The sequence below is a fragment of the Eriocheir sinensis genome, chromosome 63 (genome assembly GCF_024679095.1).
Source record: "Eriocheir sinensis breed Jianghai 21 chromosome 63, ASM2467909v1, whole genome shotgun sequence".
Taxonomy (NCBI): Eukaryota; Metazoa; Arthropoda; class Malacostraca; order Decapoda; family Varunidae; genus Eriocheir; species Eriocheir sinensis.
Window position 1 is genome coordinate 3519345 of NC_066571.1, and position 16340 is coordinate 3535684.

General features: G+C 43.6%; 1 protein-coding gene across 1 annotated transcript; it reads right to left on the bottom strand.

Annotated features, from left to right (window-relative positions):
* Positions 1-293: 293 nt before the first annotated feature.
* Positions 294-12985, bottom strand: LOC126986865 (DNA replication factor Cdt1-like). The gene is made up of 12 exons (XM_050843329.1): positions 12887-12985; positions 9993-10325; positions 8934-8984; positions 7679-7905; positions 6899-7132; positions 6439-6545; positions 5895-6007; positions 4527-4625; positions 3784-3931; positions 2978-3153; positions 2056-2257; positions 294-1840 (listed from the first exon to the last, which is right to left on the bottom strand). The coding sequence occupies exons 1-12, from the start codon at positions 12971-12973 to the stop codon at positions 1683-1685; spliced, it is 1935 nt and encodes a 644-aa protein (XP_050699286.1). The 5' UTR covers positions 12974-12985; the 3' UTR covers positions 294-1682.
* Positions 12986-16340: the final 3355 nt, after the last annotated feature.

Genomic DNA, 16340 nt, shown 5'->3' on the forward strand with positions numbered 1-16340 from the left:
GTGGTGCAGTGGTTAGAACACTCAGCTCTAAATCGAGAGTCCGGGTTCGATTCCCATGCGGAGTGGAAAAATTTGGGCGGCTTATCCAATACCCTACGCCCCTGTCCACTCAGCAGTGAATGGGTACCAGGTATTAATTGGGGGTTGTGTCCCATCTCCTGGGATCTGTTCCCTTCTCCTATAATTCCTTCCCCTTCTGTCTCTCTCCGGCATATGACCACAGATGTTGCGCCGACTAAACGAAACTTTCCAACTTTTCTCTCCTACATCACGAGGAAATAAAAACATTCGTATATGTACAAACTTTCATGTAATTATAAATAACGAGTCCACAACACAGCATGCTTACCCGTGCCCATCTGGTGTGCACCCAACATGGCAACACATGCAGCGATGGACACGACCTGAGGCACTTGACTCACTTTTACTTGTTACAGTAATGATAAACCGTAACAAACATGTCTTACGGCACCTCACTTTGAAGAACCTTGATAAAGAACATGACTTAAGGGCTTCATTACTTTTAAAACTATAATTTCATACAAATAATCACAGACAGACAAAGGCAAGTCATCTGACAATGTTTCTAGATTACCTGTAAAAATGGTCCCTTGGCACCTGTTGCCACACTATGAATTATTCTTTTTGTTACAAACATGAACACTTACCTAGAAAATGGGGTGATGATGACTACTGAAGTGATGATAATGGTGGCATGATGATGGTGGTGGTGGTGATATGGAATTATGAATATTTTAAATTTTCACAATTGATCTGTTCTTGAAATTAAGCATCATAAAAATGTAAAACTCTACCCAAAATCCATGCATATGAAGATACTATGTATAAAACAAATTGTGCTACACATCAGATGCACAAAAGCCAAATGACATTCACTTATAATGTGGCATAAAACTGCACAGTCAGCATAGTTTATTTCAAGCTCAAAAAGATCCTTTGATTACTTCTTTATAAAGTTTAGTACCAACACAAAAAGGATGTAATGATTCAGTGAGATTACTTCATTTATACTCAACTGTCATAACAATTATAAACCTCTAATTCTACAATCTTGACACCTCTCCTCTGGCATTGGCACCGTGATGCTGAATGGCACTCAAGGCACAGCAGTGGAAGCAGTTGGTCCTCGTAATTGAAAGGGTAAATAGGCATATACGTCATTGAAAGGCACCTGCTTCCTGGGATGAAACAACAATGAACCCTAATTACTTGGTGAATTCAATTTTCCACCTCCTCTCCCTCTATTAAGTCCTTTAAAAACACACCTCCACCCTGACAACCCTGCCTGGGCTTGGCCACAGCAGCCAGAATATCCTGAAGCCCTTCAGAAACCCCAAAGTAAATAAGTTAACAACCCCCAGTAAATAAATTTATGAGATGTCTTTGGTAATGTGTAAAAAATTACAACTACCTATAATTCACTTAAAATACTGTTAATATATATACTTGTACTACAGCACATGCTTATACTGACACAAAACCACTGTTTTCCCCCTTAACCACAACTCTCAAGATAATTGGTGATAAAATTCTTCTTAAAACTGCATTCATGACCCCATCAGATGAGTACATTCTTTACCAGGGTAAAAAAATGTAAAAAACGTACAACAAATAAAAAGTACGTTGAAAAAAGGTTTATAACCCCAGCAGCAGCAATGTGTTCATCTGCGCTGCTGTATGACCTTATTTAACTCATTTGTGACGGTGCTCAGCTCGCGGGCCTTGTTGATCTTGAGGAAGGTGCCGCTGCGAACCTTGTGGACGGTGCACCACCCCGGCAACGCCTCCACCAGCAGGTGAAGGTGCCGGTCCACCTCACCTGTTATGAGGGACAGAATATTAGAGCCTCCCAAATCAAGGGGTTTGTTCACCTCAGCAACACACAGTGGTATTCACTACTACCTATGCATAATCCATTCTGAAATGTATTTATGCAGCATCATAAGTTTAGGCATCATCAGAATTGTCCTGCTTGATGTGAAAGATTACAAGTTCATCAAAGTGACTTCAAACTAAAAGTGTGTTGCAACTCACTGGAGCTCATCAAAGAGGAGTAGCTGGCAGTAACCTTGGCAGCAATCATCTCCCAGGGCAGGGCAGCCTTCTTCTCTGTCACAAAGGAGTTTCGGATGATTCTGGCCATCTCTGGCAATCTGGACAACATTTCCAGCTCCTTGTTCTCTGTGGTGCTGCGAGTCATGTCCCTCGCACGCTTGGCTGCCTCACGTGCGCGCACCTGAGGGAGAAACACACATTTTGATGAAGACAGTCCCAGGAGAGCCTTAAATTACCTTGTGAAATATGCCAAAGCCAGGAATCCTGATATATTGTGATAACAAGATGATAAGTTACTTGATGGACTGAAACACTACCAAAGATGCTGCTACATTGCTCCCAAGTGTGTGCATCCACTAGTCATGATGTGGGAATGATAAAAAAATGGTTAGGTTAATAGAAAGGTTTCAGTCTTAAAGCTATGCTTCCATAATTTCAACATTCAAATCTTCAGACAGTTGACAACTAAGTTAAAAGCCCTGTCACATTATCCAATTTATTGATTATTAATTTATTTATGTCTTCAGAGCTTTCTTTCTTTAGATCTTTAATTTTAATGAGTTCCAAGGGTCTCTGCACCTCTGCGGTGTAGTGCTTAGAACACCTAGCTACGATCAACAGGCCTGAGCAGTAAGCATGTTGCCAACCTAGCTGTTCATCCTCCCCTTGGGACTGACTGATAAATGGGTGCCTGGGGAAGGTAAACTGTAGTGCCCAAGATGTTCCACTTGTCCTGTGTCCCGTGATAAAGGGTTCTCACCCATCACAAGCTCAAAAGCCAATGGGAAACAGATGAGCACCGATGCCATGCACAGCTAGTATAGCGTATGCCCCAAACTTTACCTTTACCAAGGGTCTATTAGTTCAAGACAAGTAAATGCTTTACTCTCACATGACTCACCTTTTCTAGAAGTGAACTTGATATGCCCTTGAGTGCTGCACACACGTTGGCAGGCTCGGCGGGTTTCTCAGGCGGTGGTGTTGTGCCTCCCTCTGCCTCGGGTGGCACCTTGGCTGCTGCATCCTTCAGCACTTGCTCCATGCGGGGGTTACAGGACAGCAAGGACTGAGCTTTCTCTGTTGAGAAAAAAAAGGTTATTTTGATCCAGTTCAATTACTCAACTTTTCTTATATCTAAACCTCACAGTTTAAACGACCGTAATGGGTACTAACCATTTGTGCGGTGAGGGTTGTCAAGAAAATAAATAAAAATAACTCACACATTGTCAGGGAGTAAAATTCTTTAAGTTACAAAATCATAGCATAGATACTTGATGTAATGAGGTTCCATTGCAATTTCCCTAAGAATTCTTAATGAACTGCTTAACTTGGCATGAAAAATTTTCATCTATCTATGAAATAAAATAAAAATGAGAAGACAGTTACTGTTTACCTTCACAGCCTTTACTCAGCCACGTTTTCAACAGAGCTTTGAAAGTCAACGCAACCAGAAACAAGTGGTAAGAAGAGGTGCTCAGATACTGCTTTCTTGTGGCCTTGTGCACAGCACCAAATCTGAACTCATCCCAATTATTTCCTACCTTTGTCCCTTTGTGAAGGATGTTATGGATTGCGAATCATAAAACCATTAATGGCAAGGATACATTGTACTTTGAAGAAACAAAAGCCACAGAAATGATAAAACAGAGCAGGAAAACAATCACATGTGAAAAAGAGAAAATCCTGAATAATCAGGTAGTGACTCACCCAACACGTCTCTGGCAGTGTCCAGCTTGCCCACCTCAGGGGGCTGGGGGAGGGGCGCTGCCTCCACATCGGGGACATCCTCAAGAGGGAACTCCGGGTGCCACCTCTTGATGCTCATGCCGGACCCAGAGATGGGCGGGTCGAGTGACTGGGGGAGGGGAGGGAGGATGAGTGTTGGAAGGCCTCATTGTTACAGTACTGATAATTATTTCCACATACACATGGTGGATGATCCCTAGTTTCAAGAAGGGAAATAAGAAATCTAGGAAGCTTTCTCCACAAGTTCAGTGACAGATCATGACCACACTACATTCCAGATGATGAATGATGCATATGATATCTGCAGAGCCGAATGTTTCACCTCTTTGGATCTTGCTTGCAACAAGAAAAGATACAATCTAAGTAAAGATGCTGTGATCATGCAATATTATCATGTTTAGGGATGACAAGGCTTTAATAATTTGTACTTTGTAGTGTCTCATCTCATTCAGAGCTCCTCCCTCTTTCAAAAATAGTGAAGCTTAGGGCAACCAGTACAATAAGAACCCATTAAAGAAATATAGTAAAACATTCCATTTTTTGTACACAATCAAATTAGTGGGAAAACTTTTTTCTCCATTTCTCTTTATTACTATATAGAATTTCCAAATATATATATTTGCTGATTTGTTAGTGGTCAAAGTAAATGAAGGCAGTAACAAGATGATCATATTTGTGGGAGATAAATTTTAATTTAGACTTACCTGGAGAAACTGTTCATGGTGTTCCTTGAGATGATCAACCAAGAGGTTGTGGAAGATGTTCCGGCGCTCCACCATCACTATGGAGTCCATCTTGCGGTACTGTGCAGGGGAGGCAAAAGGATCATTGGTTGGTACGAGGCCAGTTGTACTCCTGTCTCAGACATGTGTGGTATGGTGAGTCAGCTCAAGGCCCACTTCATACTCCCCTTTGGTGCACCAAGCCCCAGGGGCAGCACCACCAAAGATGTCACTTTGTATCTATGCAGTGTGAACAGTGGCAGCCAACATGGGCTGTGGATGCATTCATACAAACAGGGAGAGAGATCGGAGGTGCTGAACTATTCTGCATTTTTATGCACTAGGTACTGCCAATATTTATGAAATTATTCATCAGTTCACTGGCTATTAGGTACTAAAAATGATGATACTTTCAAGATATTCCTCTTTTATTTAATTAAGGAAGAGAGGGGCTATACCTCATAATACCACATTAGGTGCAAGAGTTGTGGCACAGGGTAGCATTATCCTGTAGAAGCCAGAGAATGTAAACAATGTCCCCAACATCTGGGGGGACTAGAGGCTACACAGGCAGTCAATTTTCACTCTCTTAGAGTTATGCATGCCATTTTTAGTGCAGTTGTGTGAACTTTTGTTTGGTGACAACTAGAATGCTTGCCGAGTCATTCTATACTCTCAATGTAATAGTATTGGTTCTCTCATTACCTTCTCTTGCTCCATCAGAACTCTATATTCACCCCAAAGTGGGCACTCTATCAAGAGCTGTCACAACCAAACTCTTTCGTTTGCCCCAAAACTTTCTTAGTGACAATGATCAGGATGTTGTAAAATCTCTGTCCATCTGTGTGTGGAAACTGAAGGGCAAAATCATCAATGTTGGCTGCAGATGATTACCAAGGTGGTTGCCTGAACTCTACCACTTCTACATTACATCTGGTGGTGTACAGCAAAACAGTGGTCATAACCTGGCCTAAATGTGTATGCAGCCAACATGTCTCAGCTCAGAGAAGTGGATGTCCTTGCATAGTCTTGTATCACCTGCATTATTGGGGAGTTAAGAGCCAGTAGGAGCATGAGGCCTGTCAAATGACCTCACTTCATTATGGTGGCTCGATGGAAAGCCATAACTAAGAGAACAAGGTTAACACATGCAAGCATATAGGGAGCCTGTCAAAATTAGTACATTATGATTGTCATGTTTCAAACACCAGCATGAATGTGGTGGTGAAAGTTTTAAATAATCACGATGAAACAGAATACCCAACCCCACCTCAACCAACAGACAGGTACATGTGTTGTGCTGGTTACGTTATGAAGGGCTCAGCTGGATATGAGGGATCACTCACTCACCTTGGGGGTCTGCGGCTCTGAGAAGCTGTCAAACATCTTGGACAAATTCTGTGATGCTGATGACTTGTAGTCTAAGTTGGCCTTCAGTGTTAACTGGTATGCCCTCTTCCCTCCTGAAAAAAAAGGGTTATGAAATGACTCCAGTATTACTAGATGGTATCAAGAATCAGGAACCAGTGGCCTATCAGTCACAACTTGTGAGGGGCAAGGGGCCTGGCATACCTCTGATGCAGCAGGCTGAGAGTTTAGATTTGTATATAAGCATAGCTTTAACTGGCAGTCCAATTGTATTTGATGTATGGCTTTGATTTTATAAAATTGGCTGGACTGGTTTGGGCTAAAACATGGTGACAGGCATATAAAAGGCGCAGGCTTATATGCAAGATCCTTCAGTCATACTCATCAGTCACCCAGGACTTATAAATTACTTGAGACATCAACAACATTTCACTAATAAACAAAGAGTGCAGTCAAACTTGAATAAGATCAATTCAAGAAATATATATATGGACAGGTGTAATGAAGAGCTTATCCTATATAATACCTCCAGCAGTGCCTGTGCTGATGCTGTTTTTGATGGACTCCTGCTTGAAGAAGTAGGCCAGAGGAAACACTGTTTTGATCTGCCCAAGGTAGTGCTCAGTGAAGGCTCTGTGAAGTACACAACATTCATCATCCTGTTACATAGTGCAGTGCAAAAAGCAATACATTTTTGTGAAGGCAAAACTATGGACTAGTGTTGGTAAGTTTGGGAAAAGATCTCAGAAACTGAATTTTAATTCCTACTTTATACTGAGCCATTAGTAAAGGGGGAGTCTGGCACTTAACATGTTAACGTCTGATGACAGACTAATATGGACACACGTGTTCATACTTTATCTCAGACAGATGAGGTTGTTTTATTTATGGACTCCACTGAATATTCTAATAAGCCATAGGCCTTTTCCTAGTCTCCAGAATCTGCTTTGGCAAAATGCTATAAATTCCCCTGCACTCTGACATACCTGCTCAACATCTGTTGCACAGCTGGTTTGAGCTTGGAGTAGGTGATGAGCTCCTGTCTGTTGTGAAGGATGGAGACCACAGTGTCCACGGCCCGGAACACCTCCTTCACCAGCCGGTACTTGTAGGGCAGCGCCAGCTCCTGGGACGGCTGCCCCACCAGGTGCTGGTAGCGCTCGTAGGCCGGGGCCCTGATGGGGGACTTGAGTGGGGTCTTGATGGGAGTCTTCTTGGGACTGTCAACGAGAGAATGACAAACTAACAAGGTGCAATTTAATCAGGTAATACTGATGGCCCAAAGTCTCCCCTTGTAAAATGCTGACAGCTTGGTGTGTGTATCAGCAAAGGGGATGTGCTGAGACTGATAATTCAAACTGAAAATCACACAAAAAAAAACCATAACCCAACCCTGTCAGGTGTTCTTAGTTAACCACATGTGACTAACTAGAATATGAGTAGTCAATGGATTAATGGGGTGCACAAGACTTATTTGTCAAGCAGTTTGTGAACACTAATGAATCTCTCATAACTATGTCTGCTCTTTTGCTTCAAGTCTGGATCCTCCCCTTTGCACGATGCAGAAAGAGGAAATCAGGTTTCTGACAGATGAGAAAACTATTTGAGAAGCAACAATCCTGCTTACATTTTCTGTAATTATATATATACTCTGAGCAAAACTAATGGGCAGTGCTGACTTGACATGGCACATTCACCCTCTTTGGTACTTGAGCCAATCAGTCAAGTTATCAAACTAAGCTGCATTATTGTTTCCAAATAATTACCTGGCAGGTACTTCAAATTCCAGCTTAGAGAACTTTTCCAGCTGTATGCCTCCTGTCTCTCCCTTCTTAGGGGAGAATATCTTGGGTGCCGGAGAGTCTGACAGTGTCTTCTCCTGGAACTGTCGCAGCTTTTCTCCACACTGGTTCACTTTGAGCAGCCTGGCGCGCAGCTCATCCAGGCGGCCACACTTGCCCAACTTTTCCTTCACCTGCTGCGGTGTCAGTTTCTGGCGGTGAAAGGAGGATGAATTTGTAACTTCCCTTTTCATATTAGGGATACTGAATATTTCAGTGGAGAGGCATAGACTTTAATAAAGGACACAGATCAGACCAACTATCAAAATTGTAACTATAATTTCTGCCTCCCACCTCACTTTGCTCTTTGCACCTAACATACCTACAACTAATACAGGAAATCCCGATATCAAAGTGAAAATATAGGACAATTTTCGGTTCACGAAAGACATGCTTCGCATATCAAATCCGACAGTTTCCGATGTCTATGTATCGGGTCGCCACGCCATCCCAGCCCTCCGCTTTTTCGCAGTGATTAGGCAGCAAGTGTCCATGTCCAGTCCTCCACTTCAACGCACTTAGCGCTTGCCAGTTGTGAACCCTTGCTTCGACCTCAATCCAAACACATCCCAGCCAGCGTGAGGGGTGATGGAGGGTTGGGGGGGGCTTGGAAGTAAACATTGGCAATGTTAAGTGATGAGTTGTAGTGACGAGTTAGAGGGGATTGTCCTAACATATGTAATGCATTTCTATAACAGTAAAGGAACAGGAAATGGTAATTGTTTTTAATTATTTATGAGCCTTGCGTTTCATTGTATTGTGAGTAGTAAATTGCTTTTAAGCATAGTTATATTTAACTTTTTTTTTCTTTTTTTTTTTTTTTTTTTTTTTCTGGCGCTGGTCCCTAACCCCCCTATTTATTAACAATCCTATGGGGGAAATGGCTTCGATATACGAAAAATCGATAAACGAAAGGTTTTTTCAGTCCCTAACCCTTTCGTATATAGGGGATTTCCTGTACATAAATCCTTTAAGCGCTTAGTATCATCATCGTCTTCAGCCATTACTAGTCAACTGCAACACAGAAAAAATGCCTTTCCCAACGTTTACCAAATCTCTTTGTAATGTTATAATAGTGTACTCCATCCTGCTCTGGGAAGCACACTAATTTCTTCTCTCCACCTGATCATTATTCACATGTAACTCAGGGCAAGGCAACAAAATGCACACGTATACTCACATCCTCCAGCTTCTTGAGTTTTGTCGGAGAGGCACCAAGGTTGTTCTCAGTCTGTAAATCAGCAAATTATTAAAGCTTCAAGTGATTTTTGACAGGGAGAAACAGAAGATATAAATGCATTCATTTCCATTAGTCTATTCCATAAGCCTTTCATTACAAGCTGTAATCAGGACAAATTAGATGTTAACTTCCAAGTCTAGTTGAAATATCAAATAGGAGTTACATAGGGATGAAGTTAAATATCCTTCCCTTGACTCAGAAATGGGCCTGAACAACGGATGCAATGTCCATCCTCAGTGATTCACCTCTTATTCAAGTTTGGAAAGTTTTGTTTGGTCGGCGCAACATCTGTGGTCATATGTCGGTGAGAGACAGAAGGGGAAGGAATCATAGGAGAAGGGAACAGATCCCAGGAGACGGGACACAACCCCCGATTAATACCTCGTACCCATTCACTGCTGGGTGGACAGGGGCGTAGAGTATTGGAAAAGCCGCCAAAATTTTTCCACTCCGCCCGGGAATCGAACCTGGGCTCTCTCGGTTGTGAGTTGAGTGTGCTAACCACTGCACCACGAAGCCCCCCACCTCTTATTCAAACAAGAAAATCCACATACTGGGTCAAATGTAGAATTCATAACATATACTATCTTGCCACAATCATCATAAATAGCACCTTCTCCATACCATAAGGGCAGATGAGTCTCAGTTTCCTAATGTAGAGGCTTGTCAAGAGTAGGTTATCTTTGCCAATTCATACACACCATTCTAACAGCTATATCAAGAAAAAGCTACTCAGAAAAACCAAGATGAGGCATGAGAGCAAACTATGATGTCAATATAAGGGTTGACATAAGTTCCTGATTTTATCTTGACATGCAGTCCTGACTTAAGACTACAGATGAATGTTATGATTTGGACAAGTTAACTTTCATACCTTAGTTCAGTTTTCCAATAGTACTTTTCCTGGTATGAATCCTGATGTGAATGGCATGTAGTAATTAGGTACTGAACATACTGCTGACCTTCTATGACTGTCTTGGCAACAATGGTAGCACTCACCTCACTGGCACCACCCTCATCCTGCGGCCCCATGATGAGCCTCTTCCTGGCAGAGCGCGGCGTCTGTGGCACCACCGAAGCTCTGTCCTTGGGTGTCCGGGGTGTCTTGGGCGTCCTGGGTGTGGTGCCATCCTCCGAGGTCTCCCTCCTGTTCTTGGGGGTCCTGGGGGTCCTAGGCAAACTACCTTCCTCGGAAGGCTCCCTCTTCCTCTTCCTCTGTGCAGCCTCCTCATTTTCACTCTTCCTCTTAGGAGTCTGAGGTGGTCTCTGGGCAACAGTCCTCTCATTCTTGGAGGCTTGTTTTAGAAGGGATTTGATGTTTCCAGCATCAGCCTGAAAACATGCAAGGCCATTAATACAGGTCTTAACAAGGAACCAGTGACCACACTACAGGAGGCAGTGAAGGTCAGGTCCTAACAGGTAGTCATCCAGAGTAATATTAGAACAAGAAACTATTTTTAACAATTATAATAAAAAAATTTCCAATCCAGAATTTCATACCACCATTAGTAGCTATTATACCAGAATGACATCCAGCAATGAGAATACATGGTATTATTATTACCTTAGAGGTTATTTGTTACTGATAAATTTACAGAAAAAGGAGGGCAAAATAATTAGCTATTTATTTTCCAAAAGCTTTTGGAAATTTTTAATTGTCTGATTGCAGTCTCCCTTGAATATCATTGTATTATTAATAATTTCATATATTGTAGACTAATCAAACCTGCCTTTCTAACTAAGGTACCTAGAAAGAGTATGTAACCTATCACCAATACATCAGTAGCAGCTCGCCTCAGGATGGCAACAGCATGCACAGTGGCATTAAACATAAACATGGTAGCTTATTCTTCAGTGTTTTAGGAGGCTGGTTAGGCCATGGGGCCATGGCCTCTAAGGCTGCTGGCACGCGAGTGAATTATGGTTGCCACGCCGTGACAACACGAGTAGCTTTTATGACGCTGTTACACACGATTTGTGGCTCGAGTGAGTGACGGTGCAGCGTCACCTTTGTGTAAGTTTAGCCACGGCAGAGAAACGCCACTACACGCCTCTTCAGTCCTTAGTCTCAGCGTGGACACTGAGGAGGAAGCTTTGCTCGCCACCAAGCAACCACAACTGGCCCATCTGTGACGATCCACGCCACAAAGCTACGCCGCTTGTGGCAGGGATCTGCATCTCCCTTCCACGGCCACAGTTGCTCGTGTGAAAGGGTTCACTTCAGAACAATGGGAGCCTATGGGAAGCCATGTCCCCGCTACTGCATGTTGCCAAGTGGCGACCACAGGTCGCTCATGTGCCAGAGGCCTAAAGCCAACATGGTAGCAACTCATGTATTATTTGAAGTGAGTTTCCTCAAATTCTTTTATAGCTGTTGCATGGATAAAAAGATCCACATGAAATAGTATTTTGCTTAGGGAAAAAATAAATAGTCTGTGTCTGAAACAAACTGCTCAGGTCTGCCAAACAATCCACATGATCTGTCTCCATGGAAAAAAACATCATGTTTTACCCAAAATTGGATAATTTTTGTTTTTGAAACAAACTGTTCAGGTCTACTAAATAATAACTTGAACTGCTCATAGCAAGAGGCATTGTAGAGCTGACCAAAAAACCCTTGGCCAATCCTTGGACTGAAAGGCTGCACTGCCTGATATAAAACTCACAAATTAATTGAAAATGTAGATGATAAATCCTACAGAACTCTGGGGGGAAAAATTAGACAGACGAGGAAAACTTAGCTAAGAGAAATGCCACACAACTTTAAACACACACTGAGATGCAACCAAAGCCTGAGTGATGCCACAGTCACTGCAGGCCAACCATGGCTGGGCAGGCATGGCCAGGCCTGGGGGACGTTGGCAGTAATGCTCCCCTGCCAATGTTATGCAAAATCCCCTAAAGATGAAAAATTACATCATAAGGCCAACACACAGCTATCCTGACATACTTGAAGCAACAAGAGGGAAAATTTATTTAATACAAACAACAAAAGGACTCTCACTGTAAATATAAACTTCCACAGCACAGGGGCTAAAAAATAACACGTGCATGAATTCAACAATACACGTCAATGTTTAGCTTGATCATTCACTCCTGCATGAGATTGTATTGATAGAAGGTATCTTAAAGTGCATTTAGTGTGTTGTGGGACCATACTGATACTGGAAATAAAGAAAAATGTGTGGAATCAGTTCAGCGAGCAGCCTCAATACACATTAGCCGTCTCACTGGCCAGTTTTCAGATCAATAAGATTAATTAACCCATTCAAAGGTTCATATTGACAGGGATTTCCCTAATGTGTGAATGGTATGCTGGGCCATCAGTGAACTTGAAAATCTAGAGAAGTAAGAAGTTTGGATCATAAAGATGTTTGTTATTTCTTAGCTTTAGTACAGAATATATGTCTGGAGATTATTTTAAACACTGGAAGTTTATGCTGAGAGTCGTTCTGTTGCTCTTAGGAAATATAAATAAGTTTGGATTATAAAGATGTTTGTTATTTCTTAGCTTTAGTACAGTATATATGTCTGGAGATTATTTTTAGCACTTTGGAAGTTCATGGTGAGTCGTTCTGTTGCTTTTAGGAAATATATTTGGGTTGAGATTCAGCTTTATGCGACCTTCCCTCTCTCGCCTCTACCTACTTAACCAACGGCTCTTCTGTCGTCGTCATTGCCTTCCACCAACCTTCAAACCTTCAGGAAAGCGATGAGAGGAAAGTGTGTTGGGTGCGTCAAGTAAATCAACCTATTGTCGCCCTTTCTTTGCCTCTGTCCCAGGGTGGTGGTGCCGGGGCCCGGAGACGCGTACCTTTGCCCCCTCAGGACTTATTCAATACACCCCAGCCCCCGCCCGCCCCGCCCCCCGGTGCCGCAGGGCCTGGCCTCACCTTGACGTGGCCCTTGAGGGGGTGGCCGGGCCTGGCGGTCTTCCTGGACTTGAAAAATTTGTCTAGGCTGGTCTGCGTAACCTCCATGGCGCGGGCTGCGGCGTGTAAACAAACCCTTCCCGCCAAGCCGGGCGGCGGTGCACGATGCCTGCCAGATGCCTCATGTTGTACACCTTTAGGCAGAATTGTCGTATTTTGGATATTGTCAATAAATTTAATTCAGGGTTATTTTCACTCTTTTTTATCTTTACATTCTTACGAATGGTTTTCAGAGTTTTTTACGTTAGCGCAAGGCAAAAAAATAGTAATTAGAGAAATAGGCACGAACGCGTTGATAAAACCTATCTTAACTGTAAATTACTTATTTTAATGCTGTCAAGAAATTACCGTGTGTTAAATGGACGCTGTCGCTGTCGTAAGGCATTATTATCAAAGAGTTTCTCATAACTCGTCTCCTAGCGATGACTCCAGCTGAGGGGCGGAGCTCGAAATAAAGCAAAAATATTTATCTTAACATACATGATAAATCATAAATAACTCTTGAAGTATAAGTTTAATATTTTTTATTATGGGGGCTTTATAAATTAGCGTCATAGTGTTATAATGCATTCAGATCATATCCCTAACGAGAAATGGCCGGGTGTTGGAAGGAGTCTTGCCAGGCTCTAGAGCAGCATTTCACAACCTGGGGAAAATTTTCCCCTGCGGAGAAATTTTATTATTCCAGGGTGGACATAACCTGAAGGAAATATAAATTACTAGCAATTAGTCGGCGGAAATGGGGCGTCTGAACTATTGATTGATTGATTTGTGTTATTAAGTAAATATTGTGTTTGTCTACTATTTATTTATTATATTATTTGTGTTATTAAGCAAGTAAATTTCGTGTTTTGGCTACTTTTTTCCTCGTCCACATGAAGGGGGAAATCCGGGTGGTTGAAGTTGATGAAGGGGAAGCGACAGAAAAAAAGGTTGGGAACCACTGCCCCAGTGCCCTGCACACCACCGTGATGACCCTGCTGGCGTCATGCCGCAAATCCTCGTCAGCAGGAAGGCCAAAGAAACTGGTAGGCTACACCTCCAGTCCATTATGCACGACCAACTAACCTCGGAGACTACGGCAAGATTGAGGTTATATTGCATTCCAATGTGGCCACGGCGTTGACAGCTTCGACCAGATGTGTGCCACTTTTTCCTTAAGCAGGAAAACGAGGGGATAGCCATGCTGTCTTTTATGGCCTGCCCAATGCTGGGGGCATCAACTCGCGGGGGTCCACGGTGCCCTTCATTTACAGCCCGGCCACACCCATCCGTGCCGCCTGGGAGGCTGGGTGCCCTGACCGTCACGAGGAATATCTTGACACCGCAAGAGGAAAGTGGAACCTCCCCACGTTTTCACAGGGAGCCTGACAGTGTTCCTATGAGAGCTTTTTTTGTATATATACCGTATTTCACATTTATTTATTCTATTTTTATCGTCTTCTTTTTCCATTAAACCAAATTCATGGAAAAAAAGTTGCCAAATAAATATACTTGCAGGTAAAAATTATACAAATAAAATTGGTAAAAATGGTTACATATATATTTTTTTCATTTTACAAAGATGTGTCCGTTATCATGGACGGGAATAGCGGCACAGTGACGTTTTTAATGATTACAATAACTCCGACCGGGGCCTCACTCCCTGCCGCTCCGCCCCTGCCGCCGCTGCTCCTTCTGCTTGTGTCGGTCCTACCGCCTCTTGTGTGCCTGCTTTTCCTTGGCCGAGGCGTCTTGCACTTGAAGGGGAGCTATGCAGACTTCGGGGGTTTGAAGGAGTAGCGAGGAGGAGAGGGGGTTAAAGAGGAGGAGGAGGAGGAGGCCTTCTTCTGGTGAGTCTTGCCCGGCCTGGCGTTCCGCAGCCTGGCGTCGTATTTGGCCCTCGAGTCGGGGTCGCAGAGCGTCTCCGCCGCCCGCTGCAGCTGCTGGAACCTTGCCGTCCCCGCCGCCACGTCCTGCGGGTGTTTGTCAGGGTGGGTGGCGAGGGCGAGGCGCCGCTATTGCTTCTTTATCGCCTCCTGGGGGGCGTCGCGCTCCATCCCCAGGCGCTCGTAGTATCCTTTGGTTGTGGCCATAATGGGGTGGTAGGTTATGGTTAGTGCTATGCTTTGCTTTGCTTTGCTTTCCTGTGCTGTGCTGTGTTGTGCTGTGCTGTGCAATGCTGTGTTGTGTGTGTGTTTGATGGTCCTCTGTTACTATTCTCTCTATGCTTTATTGTAATCAGGTATAGTCTAGTCAGTTGGGGGAGGTGTAGCGTTATGTCGAGATTTGACTTTGGGCGACGTGGTTTTGGGGTGGTCGGAGTTAATACTGCAAGGCGCGGAATCTAGATCTAGATGCTTTGCAGATAAACCTTATGAGTGAAGAGATTCCTCGAAGCCACCAATCACAGCGTCTTGAAAGCCTACAGCACAGATCACAGTTACAAAGAAAGACTAAGAAAACTACAGCTACCAACACAAGGGAAAAGAAAGAGGTGATATGATCGTACCATATTAAGGTGTTGAAGGAAATGATCGACAATAATGAATATATTGTACCTAGACAGTCATGTCAAGAGAGCATAGCAAAAAAGAAGCATGAAAATATTAAAGAAGTACCTACTACATGGGGAGCATACACCGCGGGGTGGTAGTGGGTGCGTTGCTTCACTCACTCGCCGCCCCCACTCCCGATTGACCCCCCCAGAAAAAAGAAAAAAAGCGAGCAAGCTCCCAAACAGCAACCCTGCCCACCTCAAGCCCCTCCTGGCAGGATCAGTCGACTTACCCCATCCATGAGTTACGTGGGCGTCCCCTTGCCCTCCTCCACACAGGGTTGTCTTGTACAGAAAAAACCCTGTGAGCAGGATCGATGTCCGGGAGGCGCCCAACGTGCCCATAAAGCAGGAGTTGGCGTTTACGAACTAAGTTTGTAAAATCCCTCGACTCAATTTTATCCTGTACTCGCTGGCTCGATACGAAGTCATTCCAGCGATACCCCATGAGCCTGCGAAGGCACTCGGTTCGAAAGTACTCTCCAAGTCACTAATCAGTGTCCGTTTCTCGCAGCCATACAGTAAGACAGGGAGCACAAGCGACTTAAAGATTCGATTTTTTGTCCGCCTGCATAGGTAAAGAAGGTTGTGAGAAAACTTATCTTTCCAGACAGGAAAACAAATCATCCGAACATACCCACTACCGAAGAAGTTGTGTGCTAAAATATTCATAGTCTTAAGCGATATAGGTGGCGTGCACGAGAGTAACTGTTCACCATCGCAAGGGGGGTACTAATGGGTTGGAGGTAGCTGGTTAGTCTGTAAAACAACGTGTCGGGGACACAGAGTTATATACATTGTATTTAACTCTGTGGTCGGGGAACGTGTTCGCTCTACTGCCGCACCCCAGCACTGCACAAGTGGATGGCATTTCGGCAG

Excerpts from the sequence above, each read along its gene's own strand:
- LOC126986865 (XM_050843329.1), bottom strand. The coding sequence starts at position 12,973 with ATGGAGGTTACGCAGACCAGCCTAGACAAATTTTTCAAGTCCAGGAAG. Across the intron at positions 8,985-9,992 it reads ATGAGGGTGGTGCCAGTGAG|ACTGAGAACAACCTTGGTGC; the intron begins GTGAGTGCTACC and ends GCTGATTTACAG. Across the intron at positions 3,932-4,526 it reads ACCATGAACAGTTTCTCCAG|TCACTCGACCCGCCCATCTC; the intron begins GTAAGTCTAAAT and ends CCCCTCCCCCAG.